A 25,626-nucleotide genomic window follows, 5' to 3' on the forward strand; every position below is an offset into this window, starting at 1 on the left:
CGATCTCGTTTCGTACATGAAGAAAACGGATGGTACCGACTATCCCGCAAATACCTTGTTTGAAATAATTTGCAGTCTCCAAAAGCATCTGCACGACAATGGTCGTGTTGTGAGCTTATTGAAAGATGATATCTTCAGAGAATTGCAAGGTAGCTTAGATGCCGTCATGAAACTAAGAAATAAGGCCGGGCTAGGTTTAGTAAAAAAACAAGCGCAAATTATAACACTGGATGAAGAAAAAATTCTTTGGGAAAAAGGTATACTAGGAAAACAAAATGGTCAGAGACTCGTGGATTCTATGGTATATTTAATCGGACTGAACTTTACGTTGAGGGGAGGCCAGGAACATCGAAACATTAGATGGACAAATTCACAAATATCTTTAAAAGTGTGTAGTAGTGGTTGCCGTTATTTGGAATATGTAGAAGATGTAAGCAAGTGTAATCAGGGTGGCTTGAAAAACCGTCATATTAAGCCGAAAACAACCCGGGCGTACGAAAATACTGACGACCCAAGTCGATGTGTTGTCGCTTATTTCGAATTCTACAATTCTAAATGGTAAGTGCAGTTTTTTTTTCGTTCTGTCACCAGCACATTGATGTGCATTTTTGTGTACACATAATGAACAAGACGTCCTTCACCATAGCCATGTATTGTTAATGGTGTCTCATTCACATTTGCAGTCCTCCTGATAGACCAGATGACGCTTTCTATCTGTACCCCTTGAAAAATCCAACGAATGACGTATGGTTTTCATCGAGGATAATCGGGCACAACCAACTCAACACCGTTGTTGCAAGAATGTGCGCGGAGGCAGGATTCGAGGGATTTCGGTCTAACCACTCTCTACGTGCCACAGCTGCGACAAGATTGTATGCAAGTGGTGTCGACGAGCAACTGATCCAAGAGAAAACTGGCCATAGAAGTCTAGCCGTAAGGAACTACAAAAGGACAGCTGACGTACAGAAAGAATATGTAAGCAACATCGTGCAAGGTACATACTTTTTCAAATGGCATGCGTGTGCTTGCAACATGCATCCGTAAGATGCGGTTTTCAAGTGATATATAATCAAAACATTTTCAGCTCTGTTAAAATGACGTATACTTTAATCAAGGCGCGTCAAATGTAATTACCAGGCAGCATATACAGACAGTTTTAAAATATCTCAAAAAATGCTCCATAATTTTGCAATTGTTCAGAGGCAACTTTATTTAGCGGGACTAACAGGTACAATTTGCCTTATTTTGCAGGAAGAGATGTCAGCAAAACACCAAGAAGATCAAACTTGGAGGTGGTTGCACGAATTCGGTTGAACCAGAAAAAAATGAAAATATTGATGCAGTACCAGGAATACCAGGAATTCATATAAATATTAACATTATGAAATAAATTGATGTGTATTTCGTAAAATAAAGATTAGACTGAAAGAAGTCAAGTACAATAAATATGCAAATGTTAACCTGTTTTGTGTCTCAATTTAGCTAATTACTACCAGGTGTTGAGGATTCTGTCAGAATCGCCTGGTGGTTCTGTCAGAATCGCCTGGTGGCTCTGTTAGAATCGCCTGGCGGTTCTGTCAGAATCGCCTGGTGGTTCTGTCGGAATCGCCTGGCGGTTCTGTCAGAATCGCCTGGCAGTTCTGTCAGGACCAGGTAGTTCGTTAAAACAAGTACCGCATAGAACAATAGTGTGACGTCAGAAGCGTGGTTTAAAGGTAGTGTGTGCACTGTACGTACGTACAGAGCGCGCGCCAGACATGTTCTGACACTCGTCCAATGAGTCCCTTGAAACCGTTAAACTGTGAACGCGCAGATACATTTAAGGGGATGGGGCGCCACGAAACCGTACGTGTAACGGAACGCCCGTTCCGTACGGCTTTATTAGCGCACGCAAAATTCTATCGTTCTCGATGGTAGATGTATAATAATGTTATGTACGATGATTTGTCTTCAAAATTTGCTCGCAGGTATGGGCGAGCAATGCAGGGAAATGTGAAGGAATTAACCCTGTCTTCGTAAGATCATGGTTTTCGTTACACTCAACTTTCTTATCTTTTTCTAAATAACTTGTAATATTTTAACTTTCCTGGCGACTAAAGCGCACCTTTGCTATTGGCTACTCGATCAACCAATCCAAGAATTTTTATTCAGCTTGTTACGTGACATTTATGTATATATTACCGGGAGTGTCATGTTTGCTGCACAGTGTTGCTGCACCAAGACTTCATCATGCAATGGTTTGCAATTTTAAGTACGCTTTTGTCTCTCGGCATTCCATTTACAGGTAGGGTTTATTGATCGCACCATTTACTTCGTTGATAACAATTAGTTTTCAGTGATATTCCTCCCAATTTTAAATTTCTAACTGCTTTGAGATAAGTCCTGAAGATATCGCTTTCCTATAAATAGGTCGATAAAAATTCTTGTTAAGCGAATAGATATTTTGACTTTCAAAGTTTTACAATATTATTTAAGTCTATATATAACTTATGGGGACTCCATTTGAAGCTTAGTTTACACAGACTTCCTCTGAAAGTCTGTGTAAACTGAACTGCTATCACACAACACATTTTCTCCCATGAGCAAGCAAGCAAGCCATCAGTCTAAATCGTAGTCATCTCTCTGTTTATAGGCGGAAAAAACTTAATATTGGCGCTTACATCTGTTCATATTTTAATAACCCGTTCGTGTCAGCAAAGAATGTACACCATGTTTGTCAGGAATCTGCTCTTATAACATATTTACCCGGTTCTTTCGTTTTGGCTTTGAAGCCGGAACCTAAACCTCTTTCACGTTTGATTCCCATGGCAATCGTAAATATGGTGTGGAGGCAACGCAATTACTCCCACATACATTGATATAACAGACAGTCGATACCTAATATACATTAGCTTGTTTTTGTTACAGGTGGCAAAACGCTTGAGTTGAACAGTCCAACGACCTATGTAGGCGTGTTAAGTCCGATACCTGAAATGTCATCGTTGACAGCATGTCTCTGGGTAAAAACCAGTGGTCCTGGACCAAAAATGTCCCTGGTATCATATGCTGTTTCAGGGTCTGACAACGAATTTGTCATGTATCCGGCCGCGGGCCTATTCATGTTCGTCAAAGGAAGCAAAGTTTCAGTCGGCTTGAAGGTTGACGATAGCCAGTGGCATCACGTCTGTGCCACGTGGTCATCAAACGGTGGCAACTGGGCGTATTATGATAATGGTGCTGTCTTCGAAACTGGTTCTGGATTGAAGAATGGAAGAACCATAACGGGAGGAGGGAGTCTAGTCTTGGGTCAAGAGCAGGACAGAGTTGGAGGGGGATTTAGCTCATCGCAAGCTCTTATTGGTAGTATAACCGGTTTTAATGTATGGTCTAAAACACTCAGTGTGGCTGAGGTAGCAAATGTCTACAAAGACTGTTCCATCGGTGGTGACGTCTATGCTTGGGATATTTCTAATCTAGAAATTACCGGTGATGTCACTGAAAGTCAGGATGGAGTATGTGGTAAGTTCTTAGTTTATTGCGGATTAAATAATTTGAAAGAAATTAAGGTAGTATGCGCCTCGAATGTAAAAAGCCTTAAACGTTTGCTCAATATATCAGGAATAATTCAACCATCATCTTTCAAAATCCTGACTTAGGGATCACCGGGCAAATTTTGGTACTATGGAAACACATTACCCAAGATTTACTGATATTTGAAATTCAAACTGGCCGCCATATCTGTGTTTACTCCATGAGGAAAAATGAAATTTCGATTTTCGAAAACCTAAGACGGCGGAAAATTTTCTTACATCAAAAGATTTCAAATGAACTCTCACAAGTGGTAGATAAGAAAAAAATTGTAAAAGTTTGAGTTGTATTGTATTGAGTTGTCGATGTCAAAACAGGGATACAATTCTAAATATTATGTATTTATGAGACAATTCATATTTGATTCGTTACAATTTCCTCGCATATCGAGTCGTTGTACGAAATAAGCGTGACGTTATTTGCGAATAGTTATTCACTTCTATTGGAGAAGTTTCGTGACATATGTTTAATATCAGTGGACACGCTAAAAGGAGGTACGTTCTAAACGATTGCTTGATACGGACAACATTTGCATATAAGCAGTAAAATACAAAGCTCTCTAGGTCAATAATGAAGCATTATAAAAAAATATAAAAAAGTCGATATTAAAAATGAAGAGTAATGAATCACAACGACAGCAAACAAATTATCCGTAGTATAAAAAAGATGCTCAGCTAGACACTGTCGCTGACGTTTTGTCATGTGATAAAAAGATATCACCGATGTGCAGCACAGATGTTTCGAACAACAAACGGCACTGTTACGTGAAGTCTTCAATATATGCAACAATTCATTTTCAAACTCAGACTACCATTTTAATAAAACCCTGATAGTATGTATGTACCGGTCTGTATGTCTGTATGTCTGTATTTCTGTATGTCTGTATGTATGTATGTATGTATGTATGTATGTATGTATGTATGTATGTATGTATGTATGTATGTATGTATGTATGTATGTATGTATGTATGTATGTATGTATGTATGTATGTATGTATGTATGTATGTATGTATGTATGTATGTATGTATGTATGTATGTATGTATGTATGTATGTATGTATGTATGTATGTATGTATGTATGTATGTATATGTGTGAGTGTGTGTACATACGTACGTACGTACGCATTTGTGTATGCATCCGTGGGTATGAACGTACGTATGTACGTAGTATGTATGTATGTATTCATCACTGTGTGTGTTTATGCATACATGGAGGTAGGTAGGTAGGTAGGCAGGCAAGTACGTGATAAGCCGGCAGGCAGACAGGCCAGCAGGCATGAATGCAGTATGTTTATAACATTACAATACAAAATTGCCAGTAAAACATTTACCTGTACAATTACAGAACACATTTCGGTTTAACAAAATTCTTGAACGTTCAGTGGTAATTTCACAGTCGACAAGATTTATAATGTTCCACATTCACTTTGACTTACATTATACATTTCTCTTATTTTCCGTCCTTCTCATATGTGCTAGACGACACAGCCGTTTATACAGAGTCCCCAGAAGGTTAGTAAACGTATTTCAATTTTTGTTTACTTTTTCGCTTAAAACGCCACACCATCTTCATTTGTGCAGCATCGTTGAACATTACAAGAATCGATTGTTGGTTAAAAATTGCATAACACGTATGTTAACAAGGAAGCACCTAATTCTGTATTAGCTTTTGTTTATTTTTCACGTACTCTATTAATTTTCTAGGTGGAAAAACTCTGGTCTTGACAAGTACTGACACATTTGTTCGTGTGTTAAGACCGATACCGGCAATGGCAGCTGTAACAGCATGTCTCTGGGTAAAAACCAGTCCCCCTGGAACAAAAGCTACACTGGTCTCCTACGCCGCTTCAACCCATCATAATGAATTTGTTATGTATCCAGCCGCTAGTTTAATGTTATACGTCAAAGGAACCAAACTTTCAGCCGATTTGAATGTTGCCGATGGTCAGTGGCATCACGTGTGTGCCACGTGGTCATCAAACGGTGGCAACTGGGCGTATTATGATAATGGCGCTGTCTTCCGAACTGGTTCTGGATTGAGGAGTGGTAACACCATAACGGGAGGAGGAATTATTACCCTAGGGCAGGTGCAGGACAAAGTTGGAGGGAAATTAGACCCAACTCAAGCTCTCATTGGCAGTATAACGGGTTTCAACTTATGGTCCAGAGCTCTCAGGAGTGATGAGGTTGCAGCCGTTTTCAACGACTGTTCCATCGGTGGCGATGTTTTTAGTTGGGATCTTTCCGATCTCCAAATAACTGGTGATGTGACGAGAAGTAGTGACGGTGTTTGTGGTACGTTTTCCTTATTTTCATAGCCAAAAATCGGATGATAACATAGCTTAAATAGTAAGCTATCGTTTAGAACGTACCTCCTTTTAGCGTGTCCACTGATATTAAACATATGTCACGAAACTTCTCCTTTAGAAGTGAATAACAAGTCGCAAATAACGTCACGCTTATTTCGCACAACGCCTCGATATGCAATGAAATTGTAATTTGGTACTATGAATGCAGTATGTTTATAACATTACAATACAAAATTGCCAGTAAAACATTTACCTGTACAAATACAGAACACTTTTCAGTTTAACAAAATTCTTGAACGTTCAGTGGTAATTTCACAGTCGACAAGATTTATAATGTTCCACATTCACTTTAACTAACATTATACATTTCTCTTATTTTCCGTCCTTCTCATATGTGCTAGACGACACAGTCGTTTATACAAAGTCCCCAGAAGGTTGGTAAACGTATTTCAATTTTTGTTTACTTTTTCGCTGAAAACGCCACACCATCTTCATTTGTGCAGCATCGTTGAACATTACAAGAATCGATTGTTGGTTAAAAATTGCATAACACGTATGTTAACAAGGAAGCACCTAATTCTGTATTAGCTTTTGTTTATTTTTCACGTACTCTATTAATTTTCTAGGGTGAAAAACTCTGGTCTTGACAAGTACTGACACATTTGTTCGTGTGTTAAGACCGATACCGGCAATGGCAGCTGTAACAGCATGTCTCTGGGTAAAAACCAGTCCCCCTGGAACAAAAGCTACACTGGTCTCCTACGCCGCTTCAACCCATCATAATGAATTTGTTATGTATCCAGCCGCTAGTTTAATGTTATACGTCAAAGGAACCAAACTTTCAGCCGATTTGAATGTTGCCGATGGTCAGTGGCATCACGTGTGTGCCACGTGGTCATCAAACGGTGGCAACTGGGCGTATTATGATAATGGCGCTGTCTTCCGACTGGTTCTGGATTGAGGAGTGGTAACACCATAACGGGAGGAGGAATTATACCCTAGGGCAGGAGCAGGACAAAGTTGGAGGGAAATTAGACCCAACTCAAGCTCTCATTGGCAGTATAACGGGTTTCAACTTATGGTCCAGAGCTCTCAGGAGTGATGAGGTTGCAGCCGTTTTCAACGACTGTTCCATCGGTGGCGATGTTTTTAGTTGGGATCTTTCCGATCTCCAAATAACTGGTGATGTGACGAGAAGTAGTGACGGTGTTTGTGGTACGTTTTCCTTATTATTATAGCCAAAAATCGTATGATAACATAGCTTAAATAGTAATGGAAATATTGTTGTACTTGTAGAGGCTTTACTCCTTTGATATATGGCTCTATGAAACTAAGTACATAGTCAAATGAAATTACTAATTACTGCACACTAGCGAGCTGCCTAGATGTTGACTAATTTCCACGCCTTACTTATAAGCTCGTTTGTAGCTACATTCCGAATTAGAGACTCAGAAATATTGACAAAAAAAGGAAAGAGAACCCGAAAAAATAGGCAACTGAACGACTGCTAAGATTTCAGGTATGTCTTTCAGAATTTTAAAAAGTTTGTAAGTTTCATTCCATCTAATAGACTTCAGCCATATTTTATATTCGAGACCATTTACTCCATGTGCTCCTGACGGAAGGGAAGAACTCTATATTGTTCGTTGACCATAAGACACCATTGGATCCTTGACGTCAACATACATCTACCTGATTTATTTCCGTCTGCTTTCATGCTTAGTTGAATGAATGAGTGTTGCAAAAGATAATGCAATTCTGACACTAATTAAAAAAACAGCCTTGCAAAGGATTTTAGACCATCACCTTATCAAATCGGCTCATTTTTATCAGTTCCTCAAGCCCACCACGGAAGTGATGTTACAGCGTCAGCTATTGGGATTAATAGAATCTCACACCCCCAAGGACCTGGGATCAGATTTCTCACACGAGTTGGGGATATTTTGTCTCACACGAGCCGCAGGCGAGTTTAAGACAAAATATCCCCAACGAGTGTGAGAAATCTGATCCCGGGTCCTTGGTGTGTGAGATTCTATTTCTCACATGACCACAAAATGCGTTTAATTTATATTGGACATGTACAACATTAGCCAAAATCGTGACAACTCTGTCGTCTGCCACTGTACTCTGACCTCCTTACTTCGTAGTCTAGGTCCGTGTGTTACTCGTCGTGCCATTGGATAACATTTCGTGCATGGAACGAAACATACTGTTTATCATCCAATCAGAGCTCGTGTAATATTTACTACAGAGTGTGGGACGATTTCTGAGAGTGTGGGATCGATTTTTCCCACACCGCCGATCCCGCATCTCCCAGCAGCCAGGAATGTGAGAAAATTATATCACCAAAATTGATTGAATGTTTGTGATATGCTGTTAAAGTGCATAAAATGACTAATGGTTAGTGTATGTATGTATGTATGTATGTATGTATGTATGTATGTATGTATGTATGTATGTATGTATGTATGTATGTATGTATGTATGTATGTTGTATGTATGTATGTATGTATGTTGTATGTATGTATGTATGTATGTAGGTTTGATGTATATTGTGTATGTGTATGTATGTATGTATGTATGTATGTATGTATGTATGTATGTATGTATGTATGTATGTATGTATGTATGTATGTATGTATGTATGTATGTATGTATGTATGTATGTATGTATGTATGTATGTATGTATGTATGTATGTATGTATGTATGTATGTATGTAGGTTGGATGTATGTTTGTGTATGTGTGTGTATGTGTGTGTGTATGTATGTATGTATGTATGTATGTATGTATGTATGTATGTATGTATGTATGTATGTATGTATGTATGTATGTATGTATGTATGTATGTATGTATGTATGTATGTATGTATGTATGTATGTATGTATGTATGTATGTATGTATGTATGTATGTGTGTGTTTATGTATGTATGTATGTATGTATGTATGTATGTATGTATGTATGTATGTATGTATGTATGTATGTATGTATGTATGTATGTATGTATATATGTATGTATGTATGTATGTATATATGTATGTATTTATGTATGTATGTATGTATGTATGTATGTATGTATGTATGTATGTGTTTATGTGTTTATGTATGTGTGTGAGTGCGTGTACATACGTACGTACGTATGCATGTGTGTATGCATCTGTGTGTATGAACGTAAGTACGTACGTATGTACGTAGTATGTATGTATGTATCCATCACTGTGTGTGTGTTTATGCATACATGGAGGTAGGTAGGTAGGCAGGTAAGTGATAAGCCGGCAGGCAGACAGGCCAGCAGGCATGAATGCAGTATGTTTATAACATTACAATACAAAATTGCCAGTAAAACATTTACCTGTACAATTACAGAACACATTTAAGTTTAACAAAATTCTTGAACGTTCGGTGGTAATTTCACAGTCGACAAGATGTATAATGTTCCACATTCACTTTAACTAACATTATACATTTCTCTTATTTTCCGTCCTTCTCATATGTGCTAGACGACACAGCCGTTTATACAGAGTCCCCAGAAGGTTGGTAAACGTATTTCAATTTTTGTTTACTTTTTCGCTTAAAACGCCACACCATCTTCATTTGTGCAGCATCGTTGAACATTACAAGAATCGATTGTTGGTTAAAAATTGCATAACACGTATGTTAACAAGGAAGCACCTAATTCTGTATTAGCTTTTGTTTATTTTTCACGTACTCTATTAATTTTCTAGGTGGAAAAACTCTGGTCTTGACAAGTACTGACACATTTGTTCGTGTGTTAAGACCGATACCGGCAATGGCAGCTGTAACAGCATGTCTCTGGGTAAAAACCAGTCCCCTGGAACAAAAGCTACACTGGTCTCCTACGCCGCTTCAACCCATCATAATGAATTTGTTATGTATCCAGCCGCTAGTTTAATGTTATACGTCAAAGGAACCAAACTTTCAGCCGATTTGAATGTTGCCGATGGTCAGTGGCATCACGTGTGTGCCACGTGGTCATCAAACGGTGGCAACTGGGCGTATTATGATAATGGCGCTGTCTTCCGAACTGGTTCTGGATTGAGGAGTGGTAACACCATAACGGGAGGAGGAATTATTACCCTAGGGCAGGAGCAGGACAAAGTTGGAGGGAAATTAGACCCAACTCAAGCTCTCATTGGCAGTATAACGGGTTTCAACTTATGGTCCAGAGCTCTCAGGAGTGATGAGGTTGCAGCCGTTTTCAACGACTGTTCCATCGGTGGCGATGTTTTTAGTTGGGATCTTTCCGATCTCCAAATAACTGGTGATGTGACGAGAAGTAGTGACGGTGTTTGTGGTACGTTTTCCTTATTATTATAGCCAAAAATCGTATGATAACATAGCTTAAATAGTAATGGAAATATTGTTGTACTTGTAGAGGCTTTACTCCTTTGATATATGGCTCTATGAAACTAAGTACATAGTCAATGAAATTACTAATTACTGCACACTAGCGAGCTGCCTAGATGTTGACTAATTTCCACGCCTTACTTATAAGCTCGTTTGTAGCTACATTCCGAATTAAAGTCTCAGAAATATTGACACAAAAAGGAAAAACAACCCGAAAAAATAGGCAACTGAACGACTGCTAAGATTTCAGGTATGTCTTTCAGAATTTTAAAAAGTTTGTAAGTTTCATTCCGTCTAATAGACTTCAGCCATATTTTATATTCGAGACCATTTACTCCATGTGCTCCTGACGGAAGGGAAGAACTCTATATTGTTCGTTGACCATAAGACACCATTGGATCCTTGACGTCAACATACATCTACCTGATTTATTTCCGTCTGCTTTCATGCTTAGTTGAATGAATGAGTGTTGCAAAAGATAATGCAATTCTGACACTATTAAAAAAACAGCCTTGCAAAGGATTTTAGACCATCACCTTATCAAATCGGCTCATTTTTTCAGTTCCTCAAGCCCACCACGGAAGTGATGTTACAGCGTCAGCTATTGGGATTAATAGAATCTCACACCCCCAAGGACCTGGGATCAGATTTCTCACACGAGTTGGGGATATTTTGTCTCACACGAGCCGCAGGCGAGTTTAAGACAAAATATCCCCAACGAGTGTGAGAAATCTGATCCCGGGTCCTTGGTGTGTGAGATTCTATTTCTCACATGACCACAAAATGCGTTTAATTTATATTGGACATGTACAACATTAGCCAAAATCGTGACAACTCTGTCGTCTGCCACTGTACTCTGACCTCCTTACTTCGTAGTCTAGGTCCGTGTGTTACTCGTCGTGCCATTGGATAACATTTCGTGCATGGAACGAAACATACTGTTTATCATCCAATCAGAGCTCATGTAATATTTACTACAGAGTGTGGGACGATTTCTGAGAGTGTGGGATCGATTTTTCCCACACCGCCGATCCCGCATCTCCCAGCAGCCAGGAATGTGAGAAAATTATATCACCAAAATTGATTGAATGTTTGTGATATGCTCTTAAAGTGCATAAAATGACTAATGGTTAGTGTATGTATGTATGTATGTATGTATGTATGTATGTATGTATGTATGTATGTATGTATGTATGTATGTATGTATGTATGTATGTATGTATGTATGTATGTATGGATGGATGTATGTATGTATGTATGTATGTATGTATGTATGTATGTATGTATGTATGTATGTATGTATGTTGTATGTATGTAGGTTGGATGTATGTATGTGTATGTGTGTGTATGTGTGTGTGTGTGTATGTATGTATGTATGTATGTATGTATGTATGTATGTATGTATGTATGTATGTATGTATGTATGTATGTATGTATGCATGCATGCATGCATGCATGCATGCATGCATGCATACATGTATGTATGTATGTATGTATGTATGTATGTATGTATGTATGTATGTATTTATGTATGTATGTATGTATGTGTTTATGTGTTTATGTATGTGTGTGAGTGCGTGTACATACGTACGTACGTATGCATGTGTGTATGCATCTGTGTGTATGAACGTAAGTACGTACGTATGTACGTAGTATGTATGTATGTATCCATCACTGTGTGTGTGTTTATGCATACATGGAGGTAGGTAGGCAGGTAAGTGATAAGCCGGCAGGCAGACAGGCCAGCAGGCATGAATGCAGTATGTTTATAACATTACAATACAAAATTGCCAGTAAAACATTTACCTGTACAATTACAGAACACATTAACACATCTTTCCGATCTCCAAATAACTGGTGATGTGACGAGAAGTAGTGACGGTGTTTGTGGTACGTTTTCCTTATTATTATAGCCAAAAATCGTATGATAACATAGCTTAAATAGTAATGGAAATATTGTTGTAATTGTAGAGGCTTTACTCCTTTGATATATGGCTCTATGAAACTAAGTACATAGTCAATTGAAATTACTAATTACTGCACACTAGCGAGCTGCCTAGATGTTGACTAATTTCCACGCCTTACTTATAAGCTCGTTTGTAGCTACATTCCGAATTAAAGTCTCAGAAATATTGACACAAAAAGGAAAAACAACCCGAAAAAATAGGCAACTGAACGACTGCTAAGATTTCAGGTATGTCTTTCAGAATTTTAAAAAGTTTGTAAGTTTCATTCCGTCTAATAGACTTCAGCCATATTTTATATTCGAGACCATTTACTCCATGTGCTCCTGACGGAAGAGAAGAACTCTATATTGTTCGTTGACCATAAGACACTATTGGATCTTTGACGTCAACTTACATTAACCTGACTTATTTCCGTCTGCTTTCATGCTTAGTTAAATGAATGAGTGTTGCAAAAGATGATGCAATTCTGACACTAATTAAAAAAACAGCCTTGCAAAGGATTTTAGACCATCACCTTATCAAATCGGCTCATTTTTATCAGTTCCTCAAGCCCACCACGGAAGTGATGTTACAGCGTCAGCTATTGGGATAATTATATCACCAAAATTGATTGAATGTTTGTGATATGCTGTTAAAGTGCATAAAATGACTAATGGTTAGTGTAAGTATGTATGTATGTATGTATGTATGTATGTATGTATGTATGTATGTATGTATGTATGTATGTATGTATTTATGCATTTATGTGTATGTGTGTATGTGTGTGTATGTGTGTGTGTATGTTTCTACTTATAATTGACCCTTTCGCTTTTTTGGCTTCCCAATTTGCCTTTGTTGCCTTGTGGGCTGGTGTCCTATAACAGCCTATAACAACCATGCCTGAAGGTATAAGTTTTTATATAACTGTTGACTCTAAACTTGTCGATAGGTCAAGGGAGAATACTCTAGTTTTACCAAAGGCCAATAGGCTCAAACTTTCAATACAAAGAGGTTTGACGAGTGATCAAACGGACAAATAATAACGATTAAAAGCTAATGGGAAAGGAAAAACGTTTGGCAGAATGACTCTTCAGATGCACTGCAGAGCGCACATGGTATTAAACGCTTAAGAGCGCACACTTTACAAGGTTAGAAACTTATTTTACAGCAGTGATTTAAGCCTCTGAGCTGCAACCATTTGTAAGTTTCGGTCTTAAAGTAACCTCAGATTTCTTTGAATATTATTTTATTTAAGTTTTAACTTCGAAGAATGATAGTGTCAATGATAGACTAAATGAATAACTTTTAATTTCACCAGTCAGTGCCTATATTTGCAAGAAGCAACTTGTCTACATAAGCTAAATGTAATTTAAAGGTAACTCATGAAGAAATGTATGTATGTATGTATGTATGTATGTATGTATGTATGTATGTATGTATGTATGTATGTATGTATGTATGTATGTATGTATGTATGTATGTATGTATGTATGTATGTTTGTAGTATGTATGTATGTATGTATGTATGTATGTATGTATATATGTGTGTGTCTATCTTTCTATCTATCTCTCTCTCTATCTATCTATCTATCTATCTATCTATCTATCTATCTATCTATCTATCTGTCTATCTATGCATCCCTGCATGTGTACATACATATAGATTTGAGCTCCAAGTTGCATTGATGTAGTTACAGTGGTCAATAACTGTTCCATTTGAGATAATGTCTCCGTAAAAGATCTTTCAGATGTAGTTTTGCCCTCTCTAAATTATTTGAAAATTAACTTGCTTATATATCCGATTAGATGAAATGTGGCCACATCCAAATCATTTGTGTTGCTCAAGTTGTCCTTTCATTGTCATTCAATATTAGATGAACCACCTCCTCCTAAAACAGAAGCGCCACCACCTCCTCCTAACAGAAGCGCCACCACCTCCCCCTAAAACAGAAGCCCACCACCTCCTCCTACAACAGAAGCGCCACCACCGCCTCCTAAAACAGAAGCACCACCACCGCCGCCTCCAAAGACGGATGAACCAGAATTAGGTAAGTTCGCGTTCAGCAATTGTTCTATTTCGTAGCATGGATAATGATGGAGAGTGAATAATATTGTGAATGTACTTTAAATTAAAATGAACCGCAGCTTCTGTGTTCGAATAGGTGCAATGGTCTTGATGGCACTGAAACTGCAATTCTTGGGTTACTCTGACGTAAATCACAATACGACATTTTACAAAATTGTTTTAAAACATTCTTAAATGTCAAAATGTTAACAATCTTTAAATCTTCTTTTGTCGTATTTCTTCCTCTAATGAAACCTCTGAACTATGTAATTCCTATCCCGGATGAAATATAATTCCAATACAGTGCTATACCAAACATTGTTGACATTTTTCTTACAAGCATGCTTCACTCGAAAAAGTATCACAATATTCATTTCAAAAATTACATAACGCTTTGAAAGATATACGTAAACATTCAGATGGCATATATGTCAACGTTCTGTGTTTTGTATTTCTCGTTTTCACAGTTAATCATTCTGATTTTTGGAAGAATCAGCTGAATTTGTAAATATCACCTTAGGTCCACAATGCACTCTCATCGACTGGTTTTACAGGTTCTCAAATGACAATGGTACTACGATGACTTCAATACCTATTAGGCAATTTGATATTTTGTCATGCGTATATTTTTCCTAAAAATAGCAACAGTGCAAAATTGTGGAAGAGATGATATCACTCAAGGTATATGCGCCTCGAAAGTGAAAGACTTAAACTTTTGTTAAAATTTTCCTCAAGGAATATTCAACCATTCTCTGTCAAAATCAGGAATAAAAATCGGGGGTGATCCTGCAAATTTTGGTACTAAAGAAACGAATTACCCAGATTTGCTGATATTTGACATTCAAAATGGCCGCCATCCCTGTGTTAACTCTATGAAGAAAAACTAAGAAATTTTAATTTTCGAAAAACTAAGACGGTAAAAAGTTTTCTGACACCAAAAGCTTTAAAATGAACCACCACGAGTGGTAGATCACAAAAGAATTGTAAAGGTTTGAGGGTCTGAATATTTGTTCGCGAGATGCATACCTTAAATTGTTACACAGGGCTTACCATGTCTATAGTAGCACGATTATAGAATAATTATGTTTGTATCTATTGAACAGATAAAAGTACGATACCGACAACAGAAGGTGAGTGGGTTGAATTTTGTCATGACAAAATACATGCTTATTACCAGCCACCATATTGTTTCTTTGCATGATAATAGAAGAGTGTTTGTCGCTCAGGTTTTGACCATTGACTTCCATGTTAAGGTATAGTATAATTCTGAACAGTTTTTAGGTTATTTACTTACTAATCGGTGCCATTTTTTAGTAATAGACGATAACATACACTTCCCTACAATGACGATTTCTCATAAGGCTTCTTAGGACGATTATTCCGCGTCTCGTTGACGTCTGAACGAACAAGATAAACATGTTAAAATAAATGCTAATTACTAAAGACATATACCAGATGAATATATGAAGGTATCACATTCGTTGCTTTTTTCCATTGATAGCTTGCGAATTACCGTTACCAACAAATGTAGTCAACGTTGCTCAGGGAAAGTCTGTCAGTCAGAGTTCAACCGCAAAGAAGAAATTTGATGTATCGGCCGATATGGCCGTGGATGGGAACAAGGATAGCAATTTAAAGATTGGAAGGTCTTGTACACAAACCGAAAGAGAATTCCAGCCCTGGTGGAAGGTGGATTTAGGAAGATCCTATGTCATCTACCAAGTTGTCATTACCAACCGACAGGATTGTTGTTGTGAGTATTTTAAGGGCACGTACGCTGTAACTTGTGGCAAGTTTTTCAGTATTCTGCTTATGTGTATCAACTACCGTGTCTTACCCTAATCCGTTTGTCAAGCTGAAATTTCGATTATTCTCTTTGTCAACACAGCTTGTATGTGTGTGGTGACCATTGTTTATTGTTTACAAATGAATTTTAATCCGGACTTGAATACAATTTTCAACAACAACAATATTGAATATACTCATATAGTTTGAGTTGATATGCTAAACACTTGACATTAAATTACAATTTAATTGAACTTAATGCAGAGTGTGAAGGGAAACCACTAAAAAAGTTCTGAAAAAAGAGTGCCGTAATGCACTCATCAAGCAAAATCTAACAAATATCCCGAGATTGTAGACAAACTTGGCATATGTAACCAACCTTTCGTATTTGGCATTCAGTTATAAACAGAAATGATACAATAATACAGTATTTGTAAGCATTGGAGCAAAATCAAACTTTAGTAGAGAAACTTAAAACAGATGGAAAATACTTTCCTATTTGCAATTCAAATGCTTCCTCTTATGTCCCCAAGTATTATCCCCCTTTCACTCCTTGCCAGCCCCCATCTCACTACTATGCTTTGCGCCCCACTGGACAGACCTTAATAATTTACCGAGGTCATCTCCAAAGTCGCTTGACTTTGTGTTTTTTTCCAAGATTCAAACAAAACAGTAATCTCAATCCCCCACTAGCTTTCCCAAAACCGTCACCAAAAGAAACAAAAGTCAAGACTTAGTCTGATTTTAAAAAATGGTTCATTTGCAGCAACCCGTTTGAAAAATGCGGAAGTTCGCGTCGGTAACAGCAGTGAAATGGAGGAAAATCCTGTCTGTGGTCAAATGGTCCTGGGAAAGCGAGCAAGAAAGGAAACCCTGACCATCACTTGTGGTTGTAACGCTCCTATGACAGGAAGATACGTCAGCGTGCAGCTGATCGACAAAGAACAAATTTTTCACCTTTGTGAACTTGAAGTCATGGCAGTGCCTTAAATTCTTTAGTTCATGTGACCCTGTGTCGATGAGATGTCAACCAATACATACAAGCATGCATGTATTTTAGTATATGGTATGGGACTTTTATTCTGAACTAAATGTCTGCATTATATTTCCATGGTGGTCGGTCAGTTTTCTTTAGGAATAAAGTCCTCGGGATTGCAATCATATGTCGGACCTGTGTATTTTTTCACTTGTAATTAACCCTTTTGCTCTTTTGGCTTCTCAATTTGCCCTTGTTGCCTTGTGAGTCTTGTGTCCTATAACAACCTATAACAACCAAGCCTAAAGGTATAAATTGTTATGTCCCTATTGACTCCAAACTTGTCGATAGGCTAAGGGAGATTACTCTTGGTTTATCAAAGGCCAATGAGCTCAAAATTTTCACACTTTCTTCATGAGTCACCTTTTAATTACATTTACTTTTTGAAGACAAGTTGTTTTTTGCAAGTATAGGCACTGATTGGTGAATTTATAAGTAATTCATTCATCTTCATAGTCAAAACTTAAATATAATAATATTCAAAGAAATCTGAGGTTACTTTGAGCTATTAATACTAGATGCGAGGTATAAAGATATTTAAATATACAGATTACATTAATTAGCATTATTTCGGTATTAAAATTCTATGCTAATGACCCTTAATCAATGTGGAATATTCATGTACCTCGGATCTTGATTTGTATAACTTTGAGACCGAAACGCACAAGATTGCAGCTCAGAGACTTATATCACTGCTGTAAGGTAAGTTTCTAACCTAAGCTTGTAAAGTGTGCGCTCTTAAGCGTTTAATACCATGTGCGCTCTGCTGTGCACCCGAAGAGTCATTCTGCCAAACGTTTCTCCTTTTCCCATTAGCTTTTAATCGTTATTATTTGTCCGTTTGATCACTCGCCAAACCTTTTTGTATTGGTCTTCAGCATTCTTGCAACGGGGTTGTTGGAAAGAAAAAGCACAAATCGACAATAGTTCAAAGCCAATTCAATTGTACGTATTCAGATGTGAGGTATAGGAATATAAAGCATGAATTCCAGGTGTAAGGCTCTCGTACAAGAGAGCCTAAAAGCACCCTTGGTTACCGAAGGTTCTTCACTGAACATTTTACATATCAATGAAAAGTAGCAGCGTCCAATTCATTAATATCCAATGTTACAACAGGACGAAATAACTGAAAGGTATACTGTCACCTGTTCCAATTTTACACAGTTACTAGGGAAAAAAGAAATCTAACCAATTAAAGATTTTAAACGGGTGGCCGCTTTTTATAAACAGCGGCCTCACACGGGTATTTTGAATACCAAGGAGCGCCCCTTTGACCATATATGGACATATTAAATTAAAGGTGACTGTATACCTTTAGCTCGACAATGTGACGTAGATTGCCTAGTAGTTGTGATTTTCGATAAAACATTGGAATGGACGGGCAACCACACATCTATAAGACACTAAATATTTTGCATACATGACGGTGCATAAACAGAGCGGAAGCACGTTTTATTGTAGATTACGATTGATGTAAAATGAAGAGATTATAAAGTACATACATACTTACGCTTTTTTGGCAGGTATCACAAGTTGGTACATATTAATATTATCTTCGACAAATGATCGATGATGGTATCAGTGACATTGGTGCTTAGTTGGTGTCCTATACCTATTTGACTTACAGATTGACATATGGCGGGTGCCACAAGTGAGGCAGGATGGCTCACTTTTTCTGAAACACCTGGCATCACTGCGTAGTATTTGTCAGGGTTCCATACATCTTTCTTTCACGAAAGTGACTTTGTTAATTGCACCGATGCTTTGCTGTCTGTTCTGTACTGTTTTATGTCAATGTTTATAACTAATGACCATGTATTATGAATTTCGACCTAATACTTTTGCATTATGGCTGGATATGATTATGATTACCAAAATAATTAAGAGCAGGCAAACGGAAACGAACAGCTAAAAGCACCACAGGGGCTCAATTCTGAATATATAAAATAGTTCTACTCCAGAATAAAAAGGACGCGATGAATGCCAAGGAGAGCAAGTGATTGCGGTATAAAATTCATCGCATGTACTAACACTTATAGAAATACTCGTAATATTCTATGCGCGTTTATGCACATGGTTTTTATTTATTACAGACGTCGCCCTTAAGAAATATTATGTTTGTCTTTCTTTCTTTCTATCGAGCTGATAAATCGAGAATTGAATAAGCTCTCTCAGTAGTAATTCCAATCTGTACAACAATCTTAACCATCTTATAGTGCTTGACCGATAATAGGAGTACTTGTCTGATTATCGATGTCATCACAGACTTAAGAACGGGGACAAATATGTCCGCTTGCTCTGTTCGTTTCTAGTCGAAAACTTTCCTTTATACGAAGTCCATATGGCCATCATAGAAGGAATATTTAAGAAGCCAAGTAAGACTGATTCTGATAAGGAAAGCACAAGGATTGCCAGCTATGACGAGGTTTATAAGGTGGGAAAATGACATGGATTCAGCTGGCTGGCTGACAGATGGTTTTTGCACTCTATCAACTGCAACAATTTGTACCAACCTGTAGACAGAAGAAGAAAATGTTGTAGTGGAACGTTCTGCAGCTGACGAACAAATCTGACGCATACTGCATCTATATGCAATCCTGAATTTTAGTTCATCATAACCTGGTATAATTGCTTGATTTTGAGCGTGACTCTGATATCATATTTCATAGAATACTGCTGGCAGAACATTAGAAAGGTACTTGCCTGAGGTAGATGTCACATTCAGATGGTGGCAACAATTAGAAGGAGAGCAACTATGTCACGTGATTGCACGTGACTGCGGAGGATTTTTGTCCTTATCTTGCCAATGGTGATTGCTTAATGTATTTGCTGTTCTAATGAGAACTATCAGCTTACACCATGGAATATAATAAAACGCGCATTAGATATGTAAAGACAGCAAGCAATGCGCAAAAAACAAGCTCACAAAAACAAAACAGGTCTGTACAGTCAGAGATCGAATGTCGCAGAACACTTACTAAGTGCAGGCTGGCCACGATGCCAGCCCCAATGACGCTATAATATAAGCAAAATGCATATGACCAGTAAAGATTTGCTGTAATTTTACACGGTAAATGATATCGAAAATTATCTAGTTTTTCTTGAAAAATTTAATTGAGGATATTACGAGATCTACGAAGGAAGTTCTAATGTAATCCTTACAGTTTGCTTTGTTTTAAAGTGGCACTCCCACTTGGTAACATTTTTAAAACACATTTTTTTAATGCCAACGGTCGATATTTCAGAGTTATCTCACTAATAACAAAAGTTCATTAAATATGCAAATGAGAAGGTAATTAGCATGACACTCACAGCATCATCATAATGTTCTGTGATTGTCATCTGTGAAAATTTTCATGCAGTATTTTCGTGCAGTATTTCTTGATATATGTCTACACTGTCATTGCCGTCTCCATAGGGAAACCATTGTATGGAAAAAAACGACATTGCATAACTTCATTAATATGCAAGCCACACTAACCAAAATCTAATCAGTTCTTGCAAGTAGCATATGGTACCTGTCTACCAAATCTGACCTGAATCCGTTCAGGCGTTTTTGAGTTATCGTGTAAACAGACAGACAGACAGACAGACACACACACACACACACACACGGACAGACAGATAGACATGCTATGACAATAGCCCACGTGTTTACACACGTGAGCTAAAAAAGGAAAGGAAATCAGAGAAAATCAAGAAATATACAACAATATTCTGTGATTCAGTCATCAAAAGCAGTATAAAAGACATGCACGTCTTTTTTGTCTGTTACTAAACCAGATATGAACTGAAAATGCTCACGTGTTTCATACAGTTATGTGTAAATTTGAACCTTTGCCACATGTTTGCAACTTCATTGAAAGTATTATGATCAACATAATGAACAATAATCACCGCTGATTAATTCTCAAAGGTCATGAAGTATACAAATATGTAATTAGCTTAAATAAAAATATTAAAGTTCTTTGACTGCTGTCATTTATATAGCAAGTGTAATTACCGTTGGCCAAGTCCTTCAAGCCATATATGCCGAGCTGTGAAAGCTCATTAGATATGCAAATTGTAAATTAGCTGACATGAAAATGTGAAATGACTTTCGATATTGTTTTAACCAGGTATAATCATCAATGTTGTCATGTTTTGCCAACTTTGATCAAGTAAATCCCAGTATATATCCCTGATAAGCAAAGTTCATTAAATATGTAAATTAGGAATTGACTTAAGTAAAAATGCTTAATGATTGTCAATAATGTTGTATCATGGTATCTGCAATATATGTAGCAAGTTTTGTCAACTTTGGTCAAGTCAATTCAGATATATATCTCTAATTAGGAAAGTTCATTAAACATGCAAATTAGGAATTTGCTGAAGAGAAAATGATTAATGACTTTCAATAATATTGTATTACAGTGTCTGAAATGTACATAGCAAGTTACATCAATTTTGATCAAGTCAATTCAGATGAATATCCGTAAGTATGAAAATTCATTTAATATGCAAATTAGGAATTGGCTGAAGTAAAAATAGCGTCAATGACACTGTAGCTCCCATCCTGGACTATTTAGTGTTTGTTCTCTGGTCAGATATTTGAACATGTGTGAAAGGGATAAAGTGCATGAAGTGAAAATACTTAAATGAAATGTACTGGAGACAGTGAAATATGTTTAATGTAATTATTCAGAATATAAAATGGAAAAAATACAGAATTAGATATATCGAATACTGTGATACAACCATTAACTCAACAAGTCATTTACAATGACATAGTCCCCACTTGTAATAGGAGTACTAGTCTTGATGGGGCAGGAAAATGTGGTCATTAAGAAGTATCATTGGAGTGTATATGTTGAGATCTATGGGCACATAGGTCTATGTCGTTGTTCCCAATTTGAAACACATGAGGCATGTCTAAGTTACGGTTCTAAATCGGGAAAAAAGATCAGACCTCTAGCAGTATTGGCCAGCCAAGAAATACATATGCGCATTATAAATGAGGTACAAGATGTGACATCTTAAGGTCTAATATCCTATCAAAATAGGAGGGTATAGAACTTGTGGTTACTGAAATATGCATATATATGTATAATCAAGGTCAAAGGTCATCAAGGTCACATGACATTTCAAAAAAAAAATTATATTCCTAATTAATCCCTATATGCCAAAAAATCAGATCTCTAGCTGTATTCGCTTGCCCAGAATAAGATGTGTACATAATTAATGAGGTAAAGCGTGTGTTGTCATAAGGTCTCCCATCCTACTAAATACAAAGGACATAGCACTTGTGGTTACTTATTTATTGACATAAACATATATTTTAGGTAAAAGGTCATCGAGGTCACATGACATTTGGTCAAAAAATTTCTCTCCTATAGTTATCCCTATATACCAAAAATCAGACATCCAGCTCTATTGGCTCGCTCAGAATGAGATATGCGCATAATTATTGAGGTACAGTATGTGGCGTCATAACGTGTCCCATCATACCAAACATGAAGGGTGTAGCACTTGTGGTTACCGAGTTATGGAAAAATATGTATATTTGAGGTCAAAGGTCACCGAGGTCACGTGACATTTTGTCAAAAAAATTGTATTGCTAAGTTATCCCTATATACCAAAAATCAGACCTCTAGCTCTATTGGCTCGCTCAGAATGAGATATGCGCATAATTAATGAGGTACAATATGTGGCGTCATAAGCTGTCCCATCATACCATACATGAAGGCTGTAGCACTTGTGGTTGCTGAGTTATGGACAAATATGTATATTTGAGGTCAAAGGTCACCGAGGTCACGTGACATTTTGTCAAAAAAATTGTATTGCTAAGTTATCCCTATATACCAAAAATCAGACCTCTAGCTCTATTGGCTCGCTCAAAATTAGATATGCGCATAATTAATGAGGTACAATATGTGGCGTCATAAGGTGTTTCATCATACCATACATGAAGGCTGTAGCACTTGTGGTAACTGAGTTATGGACAAATATGTATATTTGAGGTCAAAGGTCACCGAGGTCACGTGACATTTTGTCAAAAAAATTGTATTGCTAAGTTATCCCTATATACCAAAAATCAAACCTCTAGCTCTATTGGCACGCTCAAAATTAGATATGCGCATAATTAATGAGGTGCAATATGTGGCGTCATAAGCTGTCCCATCATACCATACATGAAGGCTGTAGCACTTGTGGTTACTGAGTTATGGACAAATATGTATATTTGAGGTCAAAGGTCACCGAGGTCACGTGACATTTTGTCAAAAAAATTGTATTGCTAAGTTATCCCTATATACCAAAAATCAGACCTCTAGCTCTATTGGCTGGCTCAGAATTAGATATGCGCATAATTAATGAGGTACAGGATGTGATGTCATAAGGTCTCCCATCATACCAAATATGAAGGGTGTAGCACTTGTGGTTTCTGAGTTATGGGCATATACTCATATTTAAGGTCAAAGGTCATCGAGATCACATGACATTTTGTCAAAAAATTTGTATTGCTAAGTTATCCCTATATACTGATTTTCACTTTGTTTAGTGTGATTAGATATTATTTTAGCTGAAAAAAGGGAAAGTAAGGAAAATCCAGTATTCCACAGTGTAACAATTGGCTGAAAATATAAAATTTCTTTCAGTCTCTAGAATCCGAAACCGAATCCGAAACCGAATCCGAAACCGAGTCTAATTTCAGCATAGTCTAGCCAGAGTGTAACGTGGGGATAGCGCCCTCAAACCACAGATACCGGCTTCCCATAGACTACCATGTATCAGAAAAATTAAAACTGTGATAACTTCATTAATATACAAGCCACGCCCACCAAAACCTTTTCAGTTCTAGCCATTTGAATTCTGAAGATGTCTACCAAATTTGACTGAAATGCGTTCAGCCGTTTTTGAGAAAATGGACCAACAGACAGACAGACAGACACACAGACAGACAGACATCGCTACGACATATGCCCACGTGTGTGAACACGTGAGCAAAAAATAAATAATTTGGCAGGGCTATGCTGTGATATCCTAGGTTGTGCATTACGCTGTACAAAAAGTAAAAAAAACCCATTAATCAAGTATACAACCAATAACTTGCTAATCCTTATTATTACATATGTACTGCAGATTATTCTCTTGTGCCCAACCACATAAAGTTGGTATTGAATCTCAGTAATATGCATATGAGAAAAATAGTTTCTTTTCAAAATTCGGTTTTTGGCAGGATAAATTGCATATCATATTGACCACACGGTTGCTTCCTACACTTTATTAATTTTATCATAATAATACAAAATGTAAACAATAAACTCCTTGTCAAACAGCTAAAAACGTTCTTACAGATTGAAGGAGAATGTCACAAGCCATCAAATAACTATGCAAATTAGTCACGTGCCCATTCAATAATTTTTCGGTATTTTCACGCTAAATTATGCAAATGAGTATCAAATTTGGCGGACTACTTTATACTTTGGTAAAAATTGTCGTCTGCTGTTTATTGAAACCAGCTCGATTGAGGACCAGCATTACGACAGGCAAAATTGCGAATATGTTGATCATTTTGAAATTGAATTTTATTACGGAGACACAATGGAAACACCTTGTGACACGGAGAAACAAGTATTTTTTAAGGATAATGCGACGGTAGCGTCGTTGACAGTGCCGTCTGGGACTGCGAGCACAGGGAGATGTGCCCGTGTCAACACAGCTGATGTCGACGTCCAAGTTGGAGCGCAGAAAACCAAAACACGGAAATGAAAACAAGACGCGAAGTGGCAGTTTTCAAGGAATGGCTTCACACCATAACAGAAGAAACTTGCGAAGTTCTGAACATTCCACCACCTGAGTTAGGTCAATTGCTAGCCCGTTCCTACTTATGTCAATTTTCTCAAACTTTGCAAAATAATAGCTCTTTTTGTGAATTTTTCGAAACCACATTTTGTTTAGTAGGTCACCGAGCTCGATTTTTCACAATTTTGCAAAATGTAACTAGGATTTTTAGGTTCTGGCGATAAACCATGCTCTCCCGGATTCGTCGCGCGGAGGCGCTCATCAAATGCTGTTCACCTGCAGTGGCCTTGTCCAGACCTGGTCATGATTCAAGCCTACCTGTAAACTTTAATGAGAGGAAAATGACAGAACAAAGCAAAGACTTTCAGGTTCTCCTACTTTTTAGAGTCTACACATTAATACTGAATACAAAAAATCAGACAAGAGCATTAGACCAAATAGGCCGAACTATTATCGGTGGGGATTAGGTTGACTTCGCTGCAGGCTGAGTTGTCACACACTACGTGAAGCCAGGAGCCGAGGCCGTGGATCGTTTCCCTAACACACGATGACAATCGTAAGGCAAGCCCACAACTGACACAAGTGTCGAGATTATCGGCTAGTACACTCAAATGGACAATGCGACGGCCATTCTTCCATTCTCCGGTAGGTCTACCAGCGACACTATTATTGGGATTGTAATACTCGTCTTTCACATTGTCAGACGTCACACTTTTGACTTACGCTGTACAGGCAGGGCTCGAAATTAGCGGTAGTCCCGCGTC

At 37.6% G+C, this 25,626-nt stretch overlaps 1 protein-coding gene across 3 annotated transcripts; it reads left to right on the plus strand.

Annotated features, from left to right (window-relative positions):
• Positions 1–2,144: 2,144 nt before the first annotated feature.
• On the plus strand, positions 2,145–17,207 carry LOC139123012 (uncharacterized). 3 transcript variants are annotated; one of them, XM_070688971.1, is made up of 8 exons: positions 5,759–5,864; positions 6,280–6,312; positions 9,606–10,195; positions 14,069–14,104; positions 14,156–14,242; positions 15,363–15,389; positions 15,761–16,012; positions 16,811–17,207. In XM_070688971.1, exons 3-8 carry the CDS (start codon positions 9,688–9,690, stop codon positions 17,032–17,034), a joined length of 1,134 nt encoding a protein of 377 aa, XP_070545072.1. In that variant the 5' UTR covers positions 5,759–5,864; positions 6,280–6,312; positions 9,606–9,687; the 3' UTR covers positions 17,035–17,207. The 3 variants fall into 3 exon arrangements, with proteins under 3 accessions (XP_070545055.1, XP_070545063.1, XP_070545072.1); XM_070688954.1 differs by lacking the exons at positions 14,069–14,104; positions 14,156–14,242; positions 15,363–15,389; positions 15,761–16,012; positions 16,811–17,207 and adding exons at positions 2,145–2,284; positions 2,908–3,498; positions 5,049–5,081 and having other exon boundaries at positions 5,274–5,864; positions 9,606–9,936; XM_070688962.1 differs by lacking the exons at positions 9,606–10,195; positions 14,069–14,104; positions 14,156–14,242; ... (1 more) ...; positions 15,761–16,012; positions 16,811–17,207 and adding exons at positions 2,145–2,284; positions 2,908–3,498; positions 5,049–5,081; positions 6,505–6,838 and having other exon boundaries at positions 5,274–5,864.
• Positions 17,208–25,626: the final 8,419 nt, after the last annotated feature.

Source organism: Ptychodera flava, chromosome 2 (assembly GCF_041260155.1).
Source record: "Ptychodera flava strain L36383 chromosome 2, AS_Pfla_20210202, whole genome shotgun sequence".
NCBI lineage: Eukaryota > Metazoa > Hemichordata > Enteropneusta > Ptychoderidae > Ptychodera > Ptychodera flava.